The sequence below is a fragment of the Nomascus leucogenys genome, chromosome 18 (genome assembly GCF_006542625.1).
Source record: "Nomascus leucogenys isolate Asia chromosome 18, Asia_NLE_v1, whole genome shotgun sequence".
NCBI lineage: Eukaryota > Metazoa > Chordata > Mammalia > Primates > Hylobatidae > Nomascus > Nomascus leucogenys.
Genome location: NC_044398.1, coordinates 5920024 through 5939177, shown reverse-complemented (window position 1 = coordinate 5939177; position 19154 = coordinate 5920024). Strand labels below are relative to the sequence as shown.

At 34.6% G+C, this 19154-nt stretch overlaps 1 protein-coding gene across 1 annotated transcript in view; it reads left to right on the top strand.

Annotated features, from left to right (window-relative positions):
- The window catches only part of BCKDHB (branched chain keto acid dehydrogenase E1 subunit beta), a 234311-nt gene extending 220304 nt beyond the window's left edge, over positions 1-14007 (top strand). Inside the window, exon 10 of the mRNA XM_030798123.1 lies at positions 11430-14007. Coding sequence (XP_030653983.1) covers positions 11430-11570 — 141 coding nt within the window. The 3' untranslated portion in view covers positions 11571-14007. The remainder of the gene's footprint in view (positions 1-11429) is intronic.
- Positions 14008-19154: the final 5147 nt, after the last annotated feature.

The window sequence follows — 19154 nt, the reverse complement described above, 5'->3', positions numbered from 1 at the left end:
ACCCCAGTGCCAGCCGTGAGGGCTGTGCCAGTAACCACCACTGGAAGCTGGAGAGTGCAGTCTGAGACAGTGAGATCCTATACTGCACTTGTATTTACATTTTAAGGTTAATTTAATTGCAGTGGCTTGTTCTAGTATGTGTTGCTTTAATTGCAAAAAAAAATGAATTTAATTTTATAGTCAAGAGACATTTCTTTAACTACTCCTGAAGTTTGTTCTTTAGTATTAGAGTTCTACAAACTGAATTAACTGTGGAGAATAAGCTGTAAAATACTTACTGAGAGGAGAGGTTAAATTTTATAATTCAGTTTAAGTTAAGGCTAGGATAAAACTTGTAAACTATGTTTATGTAAAATATTTTCTAATCTGTCAAAAAGTTGTCACATTTTAATCAAATTACTTAGTTACCTAAATTTGTCTAGCCATAAATAAGGAAATAAATGAGAGGGAACAAGTTTAATTTATTGATGAAGTACTCTGATGACTTTTTTTACCCTTATAGTAAAAAAAAAAAAAAAAATCATCAAACTTACATCCTACCATAGGTTCACCATCAAATCTCAAGTCAGAATCAGGTTCAAATCAATTCAAAACTGGTTTTAGAACTCAAGTGGCAGCTCATGCCCTGCATGCAGGCAGACGGCTAGGAATTAATCAGAAAGTTCCACCCGTGTCCATCCTTCCTCTTATTTGCTCATCTTCCCAGCAAGCACTAAAAAGAAAAAAAAAGAAAAGTACAAATTTGTACGGAACCTACTGTGACTCTGATTAAAGAGATCCTGTATTCCCCAATGACCGACCCCCTGGCTCCCCCAAAAAGGAATTAAATGGCTAAGCTTTTCATAAATGTTTTTAAAATCTTTACTGGACTTGACATAAACATGCAGATAATTCCACTAGTTTCTTTTTCATAGGTACAATAATAGCACTAAGTACAGAATTCCCCTTGTATCCAAGCAAGACTCTTATGAAAACTTAAATCTAAAGTCTTATGCAGTGCACTTAAAATTAACCAGGAGACTTGGTATATATACCAACAAATGTTGTACACCTGTGTGATAGTGGTCACCTCACTTAACCTTTCCCAGCTTCAGTTTCTTACTTGTCTTTACGACTACATAAAGTTGTTGAAAGGATTAAAGGAGACTATATAAACAGCTATTTTTATTTATAGTTAAATAATATCTGTGTGGTTACTGTTTAGTCTGGGTAACTAAATAGCTGGGTTTTTTTGTTCTTTGTACACATGCACATATTCCTTTTTTAAAACAGGCATATGGGCAAATACATTTTTTTCTGTATGCCTCCATGTTGTTTCTCTGGATTTCCACCAGGGTGGGATGTGCCAATTATGCATGGAATTGTTTGCGTGTCCATGGGTGCTTACATAAGTCATTATCTTTGGTGTATGACAAATACACAAACTCCTGTATCTCTGGTAGCCTCTAATTCCTAATTGAGGGACATGATTGAATTCATGTAGTTTAGCCCCAAGTAAGTAGATAAAAATTATTAAGTAAATGCCCTGGTTCATCTAAACAAAATATGTGACTAATAGCTTTTTATATAAACTATATACATTTAGTTTACCTAGGTTTATTAATAGATAGTATCTCTGAGCATTTTTAATTTTATATTTTATACTTAACTATGAAAGTATCCAGAACCAGATTCCAGTCACTAACTACCTCTTCATTAATGGATCAATGGTTTTATCAGATTTATTAGAAATGTGTCTAAACTGAGCATGTAATATGTACTTTGTGAAAATAGGTATAAAACTGGGCTCATCTTACCAGCATACCATTTACCCAATTATGGGAGTAAAAAAGGAGGCATGTGTATTTTTCCCCTAATTCTGAAATGTCTCCCAGTTCTTGAAATTTCAGTGTGAAAATGTGTGCATGCAAATTAAGAAATTCAATCTGAAAAGCTTCTTTGTATAAAATACTAACCAAATTTAAAGTTGAACCATAGGGTAAATGTAGTAGAAAAGTATATTTTGAATTCTGAATTTTATTTCCATTGGATACAAACAATAATTACAATTGCTAGATGTGTTTTAATGAATAGTTTGAACTCGTCATGCTAGCAAAAATCATCTGCATATAAATAATAGAGCAATTTCAAGCAATTTTTTCTTACTTAGGTCAGACATTCTTGCCAGAAACTTGTTTGCTTTGTTAATTTGTTCAATTATTAAACTTTGAGAGTACAAAGATAAATTTACTAATGGGGTTCAATTAACAAATTTATGATTACATTTCCCTAATAATTGATGATAGTATAGAACATTTATTTCTGCTGTGCTTTATTAGTAAAATTGCAGTGATCTGTGACTGGAATTAAACTGCTGAAAAATGACTTGGTCTGATTTATTCACTGAGCAAAACCAAGCTTTAAAGGCTGTGTTGCTATGGCACCCAAGGTTAACTATTAAAAAAAAAAAGTGTAATTTTAGTAAAAACGTTGGTACATCTCTTTTGGCATTGTGTAGATAAAAATAGATCCCCCCCCCCCTTTTTCTTGTCTTTTTTATGTTTAGCAAGTCCTTTGCATTCTTTTAAACATACACTAAAAGAAATTTAGCATATTTAAAGAGAAGGGAAAAAGCAGTAAAATAAAACAGTGTTTTATCAAAAGATTACAATTTGTAAAATAGCAAATATTTCAGTCATCATTTTTTATATGTATATATATACTTTTTATTTTGTCTAATTTAATCCTTTCAAAAACTATCTGGCTTCTCATACTTTTCAGAAAGATGGTGCCAGAGAGGGAGAAATCACTCTCTTCTAGTAGTTTCGTTTTGTAATTAGTCTTCAAACTTAAAATCAGGTTGCAAAATTGGGACAGTGACAAGTTTTAGGAGAAATCTTAATGTAGCTCTAATCTTTCAAATTCTAAAAGAATATGTTTTCTGTTGCGTGAGACAAAGGAATTGTCTGGTTGCTTTAGCCAGGATTGATTTCTGTCTTCAGAACACCATTTGGTGGTGGGAGACTGCTAGATGAAGAGTTTTGTGGGGAAAAAAAAAAAAAAAGAAAAGAAAAATTGAATGCTTTGTATGATCATCAAAAGCTACTTTTCAGGAGTATTTTACATTTATTGGTGCCAAGCAAATCAGAAATCCTACCTTACAGAGAGCGATTTGTTCATGAGATGACCCAGTGCTGCAAGTCGCTTATGTTTATCATTATGCTTCCACATTCTAAGGAAATTCCACTTTCAAACGGTGCCGTCAGTGCTTTCTTCTATAGGAAGAATTTGAACTATAAAATTTGAGAAGCTTCAGCGTCTGTGGAAATTTGAGAGCACTGCCTTTTTTCCTCTTTATTGAATGTAAAGTGTTTTAACAAAGCATGGTAGCCCAGTACATTTTAAATGTCAAAACTTGCACATAGTGTATCTCATAAAGAATTTAAATTTAAAGCCTCAAACCTCTTTAGAGGCTGACTATAGCAAATAAACAGAATGTTTTGCAGAGAGATTTAGTGAAGAAAATTTTTTTTTGCCATTGTTTCTCACAGTGTTCTGCAGGTGAAAATGGTGAGGAAACTTTGAGTGATAGTTCAAGACTGTATGCAGGGGAGAATTTGAAAGCAGAACCAAGCTTTTACAGATTTTACCTGGAAAAACAAAGTGATTTAGATGAGGTGCTAGTTCTTACCTTTATGATTGCTAATTTAGATTTTATAAAAATCGAAATGAGTTAATATTTTAAAATATTTAAGTATGGTCTCTGGACCACAATAAGCACAGTGTACTTTTTTAAAAAGTGACTTTATATAAGATTATAAATTACAGAAATGAGTTGTCACTTCCTTGTTGTTACTTATTTCTGATTTTAAAATAGCAAAATTTATAAAGCTATAGTTTTGAGAAAATAGTAGTAATTCATATTCTTATAATTGTTATAATCTCTAAATTAATACATAAATTATTGATTTAATGTTAAATTTTGATTTTAAAATTTACTTCAGTTTCTACAGGTAATATATTGAGGTCCTGACAATTTTATATTAATGTATGATTTTATTCTGACACAGCTGTTGAATTTGAACCACTAATTATTTCTAAGAATTTGTTAATACCATTCTCCAACTTTGTTTTAGGTAGCTAGATTGTATCCAGGGAAACCCATTTAGATCAGAAATAACATTTCTTTCTAACTTCAAAAAATAAGCATCCACTTTAAAAATGGAATCTGAATTTAAATAAAAATCCTAATTTAGGATTCAGTTCCATTCTTTAACTAGCAGAAAGAAATCTTAGCAAAAAAAAAAAAAAAAAAAAAAAAAAAAAAACAAATTTACCAAATTGCCAGTAATTTGCATTAAGGAGGAAGAGATGGATTTTTTTTAAGTCAGCAGACATTGAAGATAGTTCAGTGAAGTTAAGTAATAGAGATTTCAGATTTTAATTTAGTCAAGGTTATGATTTTACATAGAAGCACTGTTGAAATAGGCTTGATAATAATGTCTTAAGTGTTATACAAATCTGGATGAAATTATGTTATCTACTGTCTTACTCATTGGTTCAACTGTGTTTTAAAAGTGAGAGACCTTATATCAATGAGTGTTTGTTCTGTGCATGTCATGTGCATGGTCTTAACGAAATAAAATAAGCATGCCTCTGACATTTGGGGGAGCATCCTGTTAGTTTGGGGGTAGGTTAGGGACTCTACTTTCCAAATTATTAATTTCATAGATCCATGCTCTTGAAAAATTGGTACATACTAATATATTTTTAAACTTTATTTTTCAAACATGACATGTATTGTTTGAAGCATTAGCTTAAATGAAAAATAATATTTTACATTCATGAAGTTCTGTTTATTTAATTCGGTAATGAGATTAATTTGGAGTTGTTGGCGCACTGCCTTCACAGGTTTCCGTGACTCATTTGCTGAGAAAGTGTGATTCAAGAGACCAGAATCATTTTTTTCTCATTTGCTAAAACTCATGTTTTGACTATGGGCAAATGTTCATGGCAGATTTAAAACAAGTTTAAAGTAAATATTCTGTGATAATATTTGGAAGCTGAGTGATGTCTAGCCTTACATAACTAGGACAAATATAAATCCGTGAGTTCACGGACTTTAGAAGTATCAACTATACATCATTTTAGAATGCCGGTTTTGTTTTTCTCAGATTCTTAGAGTTTAACTCTTATACTACTAGTTATGACCTCTAGAAGGTAATTGCATTTAGAAGCAAAATATCTGCTGTTTTATTAATTTAATAATTAAGGACTAAATGGTGTTCCAATTTAGGTTTAAAAGTGAGCACATTCACACAGCATTTAAAACTATTTCTTAATGTTTTTTTTCCTAGAGAAGAAATGATAGCTCCATGATCGCTGTATGTTCTGTTCAATACTCATTATATTTATAATTTATATTATATATATATTTATTCATTATATTTATAATTTAATCCTGTCCAAATAAAATATATTCTCATAGTTAAGTGTGTTGTGGTAGTATAATGATTACATGAAATAACCTGGACCTTGTTGTTTGCAAAGTAATTTAAATGTTAATTTTCTGAGTTGCTACTTGGAAATTAAGTTGTGGAGTGATGTTTCTCATTGGTCCAAGGAGCAACATGAAACCCTGATTTATCAGATAATCCTACAGGAAACGTATGCCTGTTTTGACTTATGATATGTTTCTTAGTACAATGTCCTGCTTTTTTGGCTTTCCATTAAATGTTTAGAAAAATTAGTTAATAGTTTTGCAGGAAAAGAAAGGAAATTTATCAGTCTATACCAGCTATATAAGAAGTAGGAACATATATAAAAGACCTATAATTTTCCGATCTCACTTTGAACTTTTCTTCACAGTTTTCCAACTCAAGATGGTATATAGTCTTGCACAATGGGCTGTAGCCAACTTTCCGTCAGAAGAACTGAGTAAAAATTATTCCAAAATTGTTCTTAGAAATAAATCTGAGCCTGGAATTGTCTTGCATTAAAAAACAAAAAGCAAATGATTGCTTTAAAAGCACACCAAATGATATTGGATGGTCTTTATTCTTGACTCTGTTTTTTAAAGTGTGTATACGTTCATTACATCCAGTTGTCTACTGGGCTCTTTTACTCTAACTTTTCGGAAGTCGACTGACAGGCCACTTTTCTATAGTGGGAAAATAGGCGCCTTGTGTGCGCGAAGGGATTTCCAACCCCCCGGAACCAGCTATTAGCGTTTGGGCGTCCTGCTCCCCACCAGGGGGCAGCACCGGACACTGCCTTTCCTAGAGGCCTGAGTGCATTGAGGCTTTCTGGCAGCGCTCTGCACCCCTCTTCCTCATACAGCCCTTACGTATTTTTGGTATTTTCTTACACATTTTAGGCTTAGTTAAGTGTTTAATAAATGTTAGCTGTTTACGCATTGTGCTATACGGATGCTACTTTTCAGGTTTGACCGTTCTGTGTACCTGAATTTTGTCTTTAATGATAATTTGTTCTATTATTTAAAATGTCTTGTGTTTATTATAAATATGGGATTCCTTTAACTTGTAAAATCTAGCAATTATTGAGCACCATGACATGTCAGGCGTGAAACCAGGTACTTTTTATATGCTACTGCAGAATCTAAGTAGACATAGAGGCAAGATAACAATAGTCATAAAACAATAGGAAAATGCAATAATGGGGAATTGTAATACTTCTATTTTGATGTTGAATAAACAATATAAACCTCGGGGAGGTTAAATCACAATGGAACAAAGATCCCTTCAGATAGAATTCCAAATTCCATGCTGTATCAATTATATTATGAAACCTTGCCATAAAAAAAAAAAATTGTTGAGGGTGAGTGAAGCCACGATATGTAATGTCTGAGACAGAGATTTCAGTGATATAACTCCAGTGACACTGTGACAAGGAGAATTAGGGATTGACATACTTAAAACTTGAATGGAGAAGTAGGGTTAGATATTGAGAGATCCCAAGGAAACCTTAATATATGTGTATTTGTGTACATGTAATATGTAACATATTACGTTCATCAAAACATGGAAATTGACATACTCTTAATTTTTAAAAGCCCCATAAATATATTTTACTTAAAACCGTAATGGATCTTATTCTTTTAATTTGTACTTGTCCTCTCTTACCTGCTAGAAAATTTAAAGGTTCTCTGTCCTTCCTAATTTTAACAAGATACTTTGTTTTCCAAAAATAAAACAAAACAAAAAGATAAATTTGTTTCGTTTTGTTACAGAAAATAGTCAAACGAAGATATTTTGCCTGTGTCTATGATTTTAATGATTTGGAATTGTTATTTCACATTGTTTGCTTTCTTTTCTGGCTATAATGTGCATAGCAATCCAGATGGCTAATATATAAACAATTGGAGTCATGCTTATTAGAATCATTTAGTGTGGCTTAGGAGGTTCCCAGTACCCAGGACCATCTGTTCATTGCTCTGTGTATTACCTTCATGATCAAGTTTGTGTTTTCAGCTCCTTCACATACCTTAGCCTCCACCTTTCTTTATATGTGAAAGAGGCTTCTAAGACTGAACTTAACTCATATGCCCCTCAAGGCTATGTTGTCAAACCTTGATAATCCAAGCCCGCCTTCCACATTACCATTCTTCTTTATTCCTAATTCATTTTTTTCCCTGATCATTGCTATTCTCAGTAGTAGGGTCTTAAAATTTGCAGAAGAGTGACTAAGGAAATGGGCTTTGTAGTCAGGTTTGAATCTTCCTTGGCTGTGTATGTAGTGATTTGATCTTGGGCAACCTCCTTTATCTTGGTTTCCTCACCTGTGAAATGGAGTATAATACTGACTTCATGGATTTGTTAAAATGGTTAAATGAGATAAAATATAACTCATGTAGCCCATGCCTGGTTTAGTATTAACATAATTTAGAATGAAAATTCTCCTGTTGCAAAAAGGCATATTCAGAAGTAAATTCAAATACTATATTCTAAAATTTCACATGCGTCTTTTGGAAAAAATAGCTACTTTAAGCACCTGGCAATGTGAAAGCACATATGACAACAGAATATATGTAGGCGGTACTAATTCGTTTTGGGGTTCATTTTCAGTCCTTCTTACTGAATCCTGGGTGCAACTTTAGACCCCAAGTAGCTAGAGAAAAGTTTCTCTAGGTGCCTGTCTGTTGCCTCTGGTTACATGTTACACTATAATCTGCTTTGGAGCCTCACAGCCACATCTGTCATTGTTCCACGTGAACTGAGCCAGCTTACATACACAGCTCTGTAGGGAGAAAGACCATAAACGAACACTCCCCGTTTCTAGCCTATATTCTGCATAATACATGTAAGTCTCTCAACAGCCCTGTAGGCTATGCCATTACTTAATTCCCAATTTATGTGGCTTATTTTTTCTGAATGAAAAATCATCAAACATGGTTTTTAAGATATGGAACAGAAGAATATGATTAATCTGAATTGTCATGAAAATTCAGTGCACATGGTTGCTATGGTTATGGCATCATGTATTTATAATGGAGAGATACTTTGTCTTCATTAATCTACAAACTTGTCAATGGGATTCGGTATTTTTTTTCTGTGTGTGTGTGTGTGTACGTACGTACATGTATACAGCTTCTGCATGAAAACACTGAGGCTGAACAAGGGTGTTCTGTTTTGGTGGTGCAGAGAAACATACTCACACATAAATTATTTATATGTGAACCAATTCAGTGAGAAGTAAGTACAGCTGCTTAATTGACCTAAGCGGCTTATTTCCAACTGCTTAAAAATAAGTGTAAACTGAAGTTCATGGAAGAAATAACTTAAGGCTCTTTAATATACTTTTGTTGGTAAAGAGAATTTCAAGCTGTTTCAGTCAGTTAGCATATATTCTTTAAAAAACTGAATACCCTATTCATAGTCTTCTCTTATATATCCTTGAATTATCTTCCATGATTTTTACGTTTTATATACTTAATAATGGTGTATTATAACAACTTAATGCTACATAATTTACAGTAATTGTTTCCAAATTAAGGAAGCCCTATGTGTAAAATCACAAATTTATGTAACATAAAACAGGAACTTTTATTCATATAAGAAAATCATTATTCACTTTACTGTTTTCCTTTATTTCAGCATCATTTATTACAAAATTAATACTGTTTTCGAAAAACCAAAACAATATATTATAAAGCACAACGTGGAGTCTTCTCTCACCTCCTTGTCATTCCCAGCCTCAAAGGGTAACCACTGTTTACAGTTCAAGTGTGTCTTCACAGCAGATGTTTTTCTATGCTCGTGCAGACATATAGATGTATTCCTGGAAAGAGTGATGCTTGCATTCTTGAGGAGTTAGGAGCATTGCTATCTGAAAAAATAAAAATCCAGTTTGATGATGTTAGTCATTATGCTGAAAGGAGTGATTTTAACAAATACCAACAGATCTTCTTGTGGTAGGCCAGCTTTCCAAGTTACTAGTTCAAGAGAACAGTCATTTTATAACAGGTATAAAATCAAAGACGTTTAGTAAAATGTTTTGCCCTTAATTTTCCATGGATAGCTTGTTTATGAAGAGTTCAGTATTCAGGGAAGATGGAAAAACAGCCCTGTGTCAGCTGAAGTAATAAAAGCGACTTAATCCCAAATTGACAATTTAAAGCCCTTTAAAATTACTTGTTGCAAACAAGAAACAATCTACCCAGTCTGTCATCTCTTTTCAGCTTATTAGAGTGGAATCTCTTAGGTGGCTCTTTAAACCGTGTGTATTAAAAGTCCTAGAGTTGTTCGTGGAGCTTTCCAGTTGCTAGGTAATACCAACACTTATTAGGTGTTTGATACTGTAAATCATGATAGTTATTGGGGCCAAGGGGAGGTCTGTAAATGTCCAATAGGTTCTCTTTGGAGCTAATTTGTGCTGTTTGCATTTTCTTTCTGCTCCAATACACTTGTCACTGGAAGAAATCACACAGAGGGTAGGAATAAAGCATGAGGTATCATGATTCCTTCATGTAAAAATTTTGCTCTAATTATAATGTGAACATAGTATAGTATGTAAAAAAAATTTGACCTCCTTAAATCCTTTATAAAGCAAGGCAATGTGTAAACATATGAATAAATACCTAGGTTTTATTTTAAGTAATAGCTGTGAGTGTTAAAAGTAATATTATTTTCCTTAGAATAGTTTAATCACATATCCCTTTTAAATTTTTTAAGTCTTTAAACATTTTATTTTCAGTCCGGGCTTGGGGGCTCACACCTGTAATCCTAGCAGTTTGGGAGGCTGAGGCTGGGGGGATCACTTGAGCCCAGGAGTTTGGGAGTTTGAGACCAGCCTGGGCAACATAAGAAGACCCCATTTCTGAAAAAAAAAAAAAAAAAAAAAAAGAAAGAGAAGAAAGGGGAAGGAGGGAAGGAAAGGGAAGGGAAGAAAAAAAAGAAAAGGAACAAAGAAAGGCGTCGGCGATGCGCACAAGTGGTCACAGCTACTTGGTAGTCTGAGGTGGGAGGACTGCTTGAGTCTGGAAGGTCGAGGTTGCAGTGAGCCATGTTGGCACCACTGCACTTCAGCCTGGGCGAGAGAGTGAGACCCTATTTCAAAATAAATTCAAATTTGAATATTTTACTTGAGTAACATTTTTTTTTTCTCCTGAAAATAATTTTCTACAGTGTTCTACTGTGGTTGAGGTTTTACATGTTTAAACCAGATCTCTAGTCTCATGGGGCTCATAGTCTCTCATGGAAGACAGATAACTGGGCAACTACAATGGATTATGCCAAGTTCAGTGCTTTGGGAGCTCAGAGCAGAAGCCCCTCCCTCATCTGCCCTGTAGGGCTGGGGAGGTGCTGTCAAGGAAGGCTTCCCAACGGGAGTGATTCCTGAGGTAATAACCTGAGATTTGTACACACATCAGTCAGGCAAAGAACTGTGGACTTGGGGTGTGAGTGGCCAGAGACCCAGCAGCATCTGCAAAAGCCAGACTATGAGAGAGATGAGAACACAGTCAACTAACTGATAGAAGTTCAGTCTGGCTGGGGCATGGAGGAATTACGAACATTTATTATGAAAGTAATACATGTTCATTGTATAAAATGTGAGAAAAGCAGAAAATGAGAAAGTATATAGTATTGCCCATTTCATGCTGCAGAGTTAACTACTGTGAAGATTTGTTGCATTTTTATAATTCTTTCCATTTATATTCATAGAACAGCATAGTTGATACTATCCCAGTTTGGCTGAGACGATAGCTATATATACAGGTATAAAATGCATGTGCATACATGAAAACACATAATAAAACTGGGATCATGCTACCATGCTGTTACCTGCTTTTTTCATATTACAGTATACTTAAATATTTTTAATGTCGTTAGATGCAATTGTATTTTGAGTGAGTGAAATATTTTAAGTTGCACTATTTCATTTCTGTGAATAAAAAAAATTCTTGAAGTTAACTATCCTGATTCTGTGTGCAGGAGGAATGCTTCTTGAACCTGGAGGCTCCTATATCAAGAGTATGTGGTTATGACACACCATTTCCTCACATTTTTGAACCATTCTACATCCCAGACAAATGGAAGTGTTATGATGCCCTTCGAAAAATGATCAACTATTGACCATATAGGTAGGTATGCATCTTGAGAAAGCTATTATGTGCCCCTGACATTAACGTACTGTTAACCAAGACACAGCAATCATCAGTGTTTTGTATTTTGGTAAAAGGCAACTTTCAGAAGAAAATAATGTGCTTTAGAAAATTCAAATTTATAGTAGTATATTTACATTTTTGTTGTTGTTGTTGTTCTGAGATGGAGTCTCACTCTGTCGCCCAGGCTAGACTGCAATGGTGCAATCTCCGCTCACTGCAACCTCCCTCCTACCCCCGAGTTCAAGCGATTCTCCTGCCTCAGCCTGCTGAGTAGTTGTGATTACAGGCACCCACCACCATGCCCAGCTAATTTTTGTGTTTTTATTGGAGGTGGGGTTTCACTATGTTGGCTTAGCTGATATCAAACTCCTGACTTCAAGTGATCCACCTGCCTCAGCCTCCCAAAGTGCTGGGATTACAGGCGTGAGCCACTGCAGCTGGCTATATTTACATTTAATAGAAACATATCTAGCATATGTATATGTGATTTTTTTTTTTTTTTTTGAGACGGAGTCTCACTCTGTCACCAGGCTGGAGTGCAGTGGCACGATCTTGGCTCACGGCAACCTCCGCCTCCCAGGTTCAAGCGATTGTCCTGTCTCAGTCTCCCGAGTAGCTGGGACTACAGGTGTGCACAAACATGCCTGGCTAATTTTTTATATTTTTAGTAGAGACGGGTTTCACCATGTTGGCCAGGATGGTCTCGATCTCTTGACCTTGTGATCCACCTGCCTTGGCCTCCCAAAGTGCTGGAATTACAGGCATGAGCCACCGCACCTGGCCTGTATATGTGATTTCTAAAAAACAGATGCATGCATATGTTAACATTGAATAGTCAATCACTAGATGAAGATGCTCTCTACCGTGGTTTAGATTGCAAGTGTGCTTTATACCATTGTTTCGACTTCAACCTTTATTTTTGTATATGTTTTTTCAACTTCTTAAACTGTTCATGAATAGGCATACTTTCTATATTTAAAAATGGCCCCTCAAGCACCATTAATTTACATTCCAGTTATTTACATGATAATTCATGACATTCTGAAATTTGCCCATATATTATCTGAAAAATGGATTTCTTGAGCAAAAGATCTGTTTATTGTATATAAGGGAAAATGTTACTTGAAAACAAAGAAACAAACCCCAAAACCCAGCACCACTACCATTTCCAGAAGCTTTTTTAGCACATGAATATTTTTTACATAATGGATAATAAATGGTATTTATTCATTATGATTTTCTAAGTAATGCTTATCAGCCCCTTCAGTGGTGTTATTCTAACCAAACGAATACATTACAAATTACTAAGTCAGCTTTTCGGAGTTTTAATATAGAAGTTACTATCACTGACACACTGATTTTGAAATGTTTCAAAATGAGTAGATATGATTAGATCCTTTACCTTTTAATATCTAGTTTTTCCAAAAATGATAGTAATATCTTTTGAAGAACCATATTTTTTTCCAAAGGAAAATAAACTCTGTATAATAGCACATTCTCTACTTTTTAAAGATCAGAAATGCTAGAATTCTTGACTTCTGTGTATGGGTAGTAAATCTAGCTCACCAAAAATCAGAGTGAAACGCCTTTACATTTGTGCTGATAGAGAAGTTAACTCTCCCTCATATGTCACTGTGCTACCATAATCCCTACATTTTCTGTCCATTCTAGTCTAAGAATATTGTTATAAGTGGAAGTTAGGACCATTAGCCCACAGATGCCTGTATTCTCTCAGACATACCGTTGTAGATGCTGTATTTCTGATGTCTTCTTAATGTCTGTGAAAGCAACTGGCATCTACAATAAATCACACTTAGAACTGGTTAGAGGACTCCCTCACTTTTGTTGTCCATGTGGTTCCCTTCCATGGACCAGCTGTAATAAAGAGCCAAGGTAATGATGGTGGCCACGTGCCTCGTTGCTATTTTTAAAGTAATATTCAGATGTGCTTTTAAATTTAGATTATGTATTCCTTTTGAAACATAAGAAAAACATTTAAACCTATGCTGAAAATACGATAAAAGAAAAACAACTCCAACATGCTAAAAGTTAAATATGGTATTAAAGAAAATAGTCATGTATGCAATTGAGAATGTCTATAATTTATTTTACAGAAAAGCTGGAAGATTATGACTAGATATGGAAATATTTTTTCTGAATTTTTTTTAGTATTTCGTCCGACTTGCCTCTTTTTGAAAAGAGTTTTTATTAAGTGAACCATTATGATATTGGCTGAAAAGTTCTACGTTCTATTATTGTATTTAACACACATGTATTGATGATTTTCATTAAGAGTTTCAGATTAACTGAAAAATATTCCACATGATAATCTTATAAATTCTGTTTAATTACATCTGTAAATATTATGTGTGTGATAGTATTCAATAAAGTAAAATCAAATTGTCTTTGGGTTGTATGTGTTCTTTTTTTTTCCTTTAGTAAAGTTTTTGTTTCAGAGTAATAGCTTGTGAACTTGTTAATTAAATCTGAATTAAAGTACAGTATTCGCTATAGAAACGGTGACTTTTCAACTTTATTGTATTTGGTTCAGTTCTTTATGACTAGGATGGTTATATGTTGACAGAACTTCTAGAATGTTTTCCCTCATTCTTCCCTCTTGCTGAACAAGGTGTCGTAATGAATGTACTCACCTCCCCAGTGTGTGGTGGGTGGTGGGGCAGAATTTTTCCTACTGCCTCTCTTCCGTGAGATGGACAGCCTAAGCCTGTCCACTACAAAACTGCTAAGTTTTAGCTGTAGCTGTAGTGTTTGCCATGATGTTGCGAAGCAGTTTTTGCCCATGTTCTTTATATTATTATTTGGATAAAAAGAAAAAACAACAGTAGCAGCAACAGATGACTCTGACAGGAGGAAACCTCCTTGTTGGGGACATCGTCCAGTCCGCTTGTTTCTTACTGTGCCTCTTCTGCCCTTCACCACATTTTAGACAAGCCTTAGCCTGTCTAAATAACGAATCCTCCAGCAGAACCCCTCACCCCTGACACACCTCCTCTCCCATAGTTCCAGAAGGTTTCCTCTCATGGGTTCCAGGAAAAAGGTCTCTACCCCTATAAAGCAAAGAATGAGGGGTGTCATGTTTTCCTTTCTCTAGAAACACTGGAAAAAAGCAAAAAGAAAAAACAAGAACACTTTTCCATAACTACAATTGTATGTGTCCCTTTAAAACTGTAATTTAACAAGTTGTGTCCTATCTATTTTTACCAGCAATTTGAAGGAGGACACAGAAGGTCACTTTTGTAGATTACCAGAAACTTGGAGGCAAAGTAAAGGCACTTGATCACAGAGTCTGAATAGCTACGATCTGAAATAATGAACCCGATCATTTGTAAAAATAAAACCCTGTCCTTGGATTAAAAATAGAAAAACTTGTACAGCACAGGAAGGGAAAAGATGTAGTTTGTCAGCAACAAGTTTGGAAAAGATTTAGGGAGTCCAGTTGGCTTACCATACAGAACATTCTGAGTTTAAGATGCCAAAACTCAGTATGGACTTTGGCTTTGGTCTTTGTTCTCCACTAATGGCTCAAAGCATCCTACAGGGAACTCTTCACTGACACGGTCAGTCCAGCAGAACAGGACATGTATGGTGGTCTGCCACCTTGGCCTACAGTGGATTGCAGGTAAACATACTGATTTTAGTGGAACTAATTTGTTATGGCTGTTGTATCTTTCTAATGCTATATTTTCTATTCATTTGGTATTTTAAGGATTTTCCCTTAGCTATTTTAATTTTACTTTCTTTAACTCTATTTTTGAAATAGCAAGTGTGAGAATAACTATGAGGGTGATCTATGTACTAAATGCCTGTATTTGAGAGCCTCTTTTGACCTCTAGTTATCACTGCAGTCCCCACAAGTAAACACTCCCTTCTCTTCCAATAAACCTTTACAGTTAACACTAAACTCAATCTATAGCGTAAGACATACATACACGTTTAATTTATTGCCAAAAATACATTTTTACATGAAAGAAAGAGTCCATATTATGAAAATAAGAAAACAGTGGCAAGAAGGCACTTGAGAGATTTTAAATGAATGCCAGTTCCAAAATCCTCCACTGCTCCCAGCCTCACCTAATAATGTCTGCTTCTTGTGACAACATGGATATATAAACTAATTTAATTTCCATGGTTTAATATATCTAATTCTTTCAGGAAAAAATATAATAACTACATTCTATGCAACTAATAGAATAGCTAACTAAAAGACCTGTGTACATTTAAAAAAAAAAAAAGAGGAATAAGATTCAGAACTTCTAGAATGTTTTCCCTCATTCTTCCCTCTTGCCTGAACAAGGTGTTATATAGCCAACTAAAAGACCTGTGTACATTTAAAAAAAAAAAAAGAGGAATAAGATTCAGAAAATTACCTTAATTCGGTACCTTAGGTTTAAATCTCATAATCTAAAAATTCTTGGTCAAAATGTTTAGAAGACCCACTCAGAAGGTCCACATTTGGTTTCATGTAATCCCTTTCTCATCAGCTTGCCTAGAGTGGGTATATGTGGTTTCTGGCTGCCCAGCATCCCGTCCTCCACCTTCTAGAAACAGCACTGCTGTTTGTTTAGAGAACGCCCTCTCCCCACCACATGTGGTTCTGGAGAGGCTGCCAATCCCAGCAGTGTGCAGTGTTAGCCACAGAGATGGCCCTGACCCAGACCCAGCCAGGTACCTCAGAAAAGAAAGTGAGGATACCCATGCAGAAACAAAACGTATTAGACTCAGCCTTGTCAATGACGCCGCAGTCTAAAAGACTGTGTCTCAAATTTTCACCTGCTCCAAGCACACCTGAAGCTACAACTGACAGCCGTTAAGCAGCTAGGCACACAGACTGTGTTACTTTTAGCAGAAATCTTCGGCCTGATGGATGAGGAACATGACCCCAAAAAAGTCACATTGGAACCTCCAGGGCAACATGAGATTTAGAGATCCTGATACACTTCAAACCTGGGCCATCAGGTTTGGAAAGCAATAGAAAATGTTCATATGTGGGCAAAGATTTAGAAACCCTGGCACCTCTCTGAATATACTAATTAGAGATATTTACCAGAAAAATCGGAAGTAAAGCAGTAACAAGAATGAGGACATCATAACTGGAAGGACTGGAACTGAAAATAGAAACAAGTAAAAAGGTGTGTATCTAAGTAATTGTCTTAAATACACTTTTCTGTGAAGTAATGGCTCCATATTGCAAAAATAAGAAAATAGTGATGGTCATAAATATGACTTAAGTTGACAAAGACTGGAGTAGCAGCTTTGCCAAAAGGAGTTCAAAACTTCTAAACTCTTCATCTTTAGGAAAGAAGAGCGTAACAGCATTATTCTGCTATTAACCTTTAAAGTTTAATAATGGCTTTTAAATGCTTCAAAAACTTAACCACTAATAGAATTAAAAGCAGCATATGTGTCTTCCACATCATTGCACAAATGGTCCATACTAAGTGTATTAATTCATTTCACGAACATTTAGTGTGTGCCTGTTATGGGCCAGGCACCGGCTAGATTCTTAGGTACAAAGTTAACTAAGAAATAGCGCCTGCAACACGAATGAGGGGTGGGTAGTGGGGGGACAGCAAGGAAAGAAAAACAGGATAAAGCGAAGTCAAACACAAGACATAAATGTAATCAGGTGAATTCACTAATAAGAAAGAACTTAGATTGGGTTAAAAAACAAAATCCAGTTAAAAGCTGTTCACCAGGAAGTCTTGAAATAAATTGACCTAGAAAGGTGAAAATTTGAAAATGGACAAACATGTTAGGCAAAAATGAAAATGAAGAAAACAAATATGGCATAATTCATATCAGACAAAATAGAAAATATGCATTCAAAATTGACAAAAGGAATACATCACAGTGAAGGAAAGTATGACAGTTAAATCCTTTATGTTACAAATGTGTAGAATTAAAATACAAGTGAAAACTTTACAGTTACAAAAGATATGGAGAGAACAGTTGTAGAAGATGACTTTATCACTTTACTTTCAATTTGATAGATGAAGTAGACTAGAGTAAAAGAATATAGGATATTTTGGTTATATACATAGTAGAATTGAATCAATAGAAATATGTTTTAAACTTTTTTATTTCCACAAACAGAAACTTTATCACCTTTTAAAGTATGCATAAGTAGTTAAAACTACTGATCATGAATAAAGAAAAATAACAGTAAATTTCCCAAGGAAAAGAATATTTTAAAAGCACCATGTTTTCTGACCACATCCTAGATCAATAGTAAATATTCCAACTACATGGAAATAAAAAAGTACCCCACTTAGAAACTGTGGAGCCAAGAAGGAAATGTAAAAGCAATGACAAAATATTTAGAATATGAGATCACTGATGTGCTTCAGCTAAGATTCTACTCAGAGGTAAATTCATAGACATTAAATATTTTAAAGAAGAAAACTGAAGATCTAAGAATGCGAGAACAAAGAAGGAAAAAGTGCAAGAAAAACAAAAAATAAAAGTAAGTTCCAAATGAGAAAAAACTAAAATTGAAGTTTTTTTTTTTATAAAAATAGTGGGTTTTTTACCATTTTACTGTGTGTGTCTGTATCCTATGAAGGTTAAGCCATGCTTTTATGTAATCATGGTATCTGCAAATACAGACCATGTATGGTTGTGTTTGCATTGGTTAATACTGCCAAGCTCCTTTCTTTGAGGGAGAAGAAATAATTTTGCAAAACCTAGTAGTTGGCCCACGGTGTTGATAAACAAAAGTCTTCATTATTCGGATATTTTATTCCACCATTTATATAAAATAATTATCAGCGTCTTGATTTGCTAAAAGTCCTTTTGTTTCTTGCTGAGCCCCATTTGGCTGTTGTAAGTATTTTATTTACTATGAACCCTCATAAGATTCAGTGGCTATAAAGAATTAGAATAATTATTTCAAAAATGTTTTCTTGATCATTTGTAACATTTATCTACTTATTTATCATGGGTTTTTGTTGTTGTTGTTGTTTACTTATTTATTTTTGCCTTCCATCCTCAATGTTTTATTGGTTCCAGGACAAGAACCATTAGTCCATTTTGTTTACAACAAATTCCATAGAACCTAGAGTAACGCTTAGTCTACAGAAGGTTCTCAATATGTTGCTGAATGGACAGAGGAAAGGAAGCGAAGGCTTGTCCCTGAGTTATACTTTGTACCTGAAAAACCCTTTGTTAGAGGCCTCTTTGGTTAATGTGCACATTTAAAATGATATTATGTACATTTAACCTTGTATACTAGTTCTTATTTATTACATCAGACTCATGGGGTTGTACAACAGAAACAGTCCTTCATGTAGGGCTAAATTCCAAGGATCCCCAATAGATAAGCTTTGTTTCTGTAGTTTTAGGCCTATAGTCTTCAGATAGATTTCAAAACCATCTCTTTGTTAAGTAGCTGTATGACAATATCGTGCATTAAGGTGTCTATGTGTGTGTGTATATATATATAGACAAAGGAGAATACTCATTCAAAACTCAATTTAAGGGTGATGAGGGCAACTTTTCTTCATTTCTTTCATCTTTTCTTCATTTCTTTCAT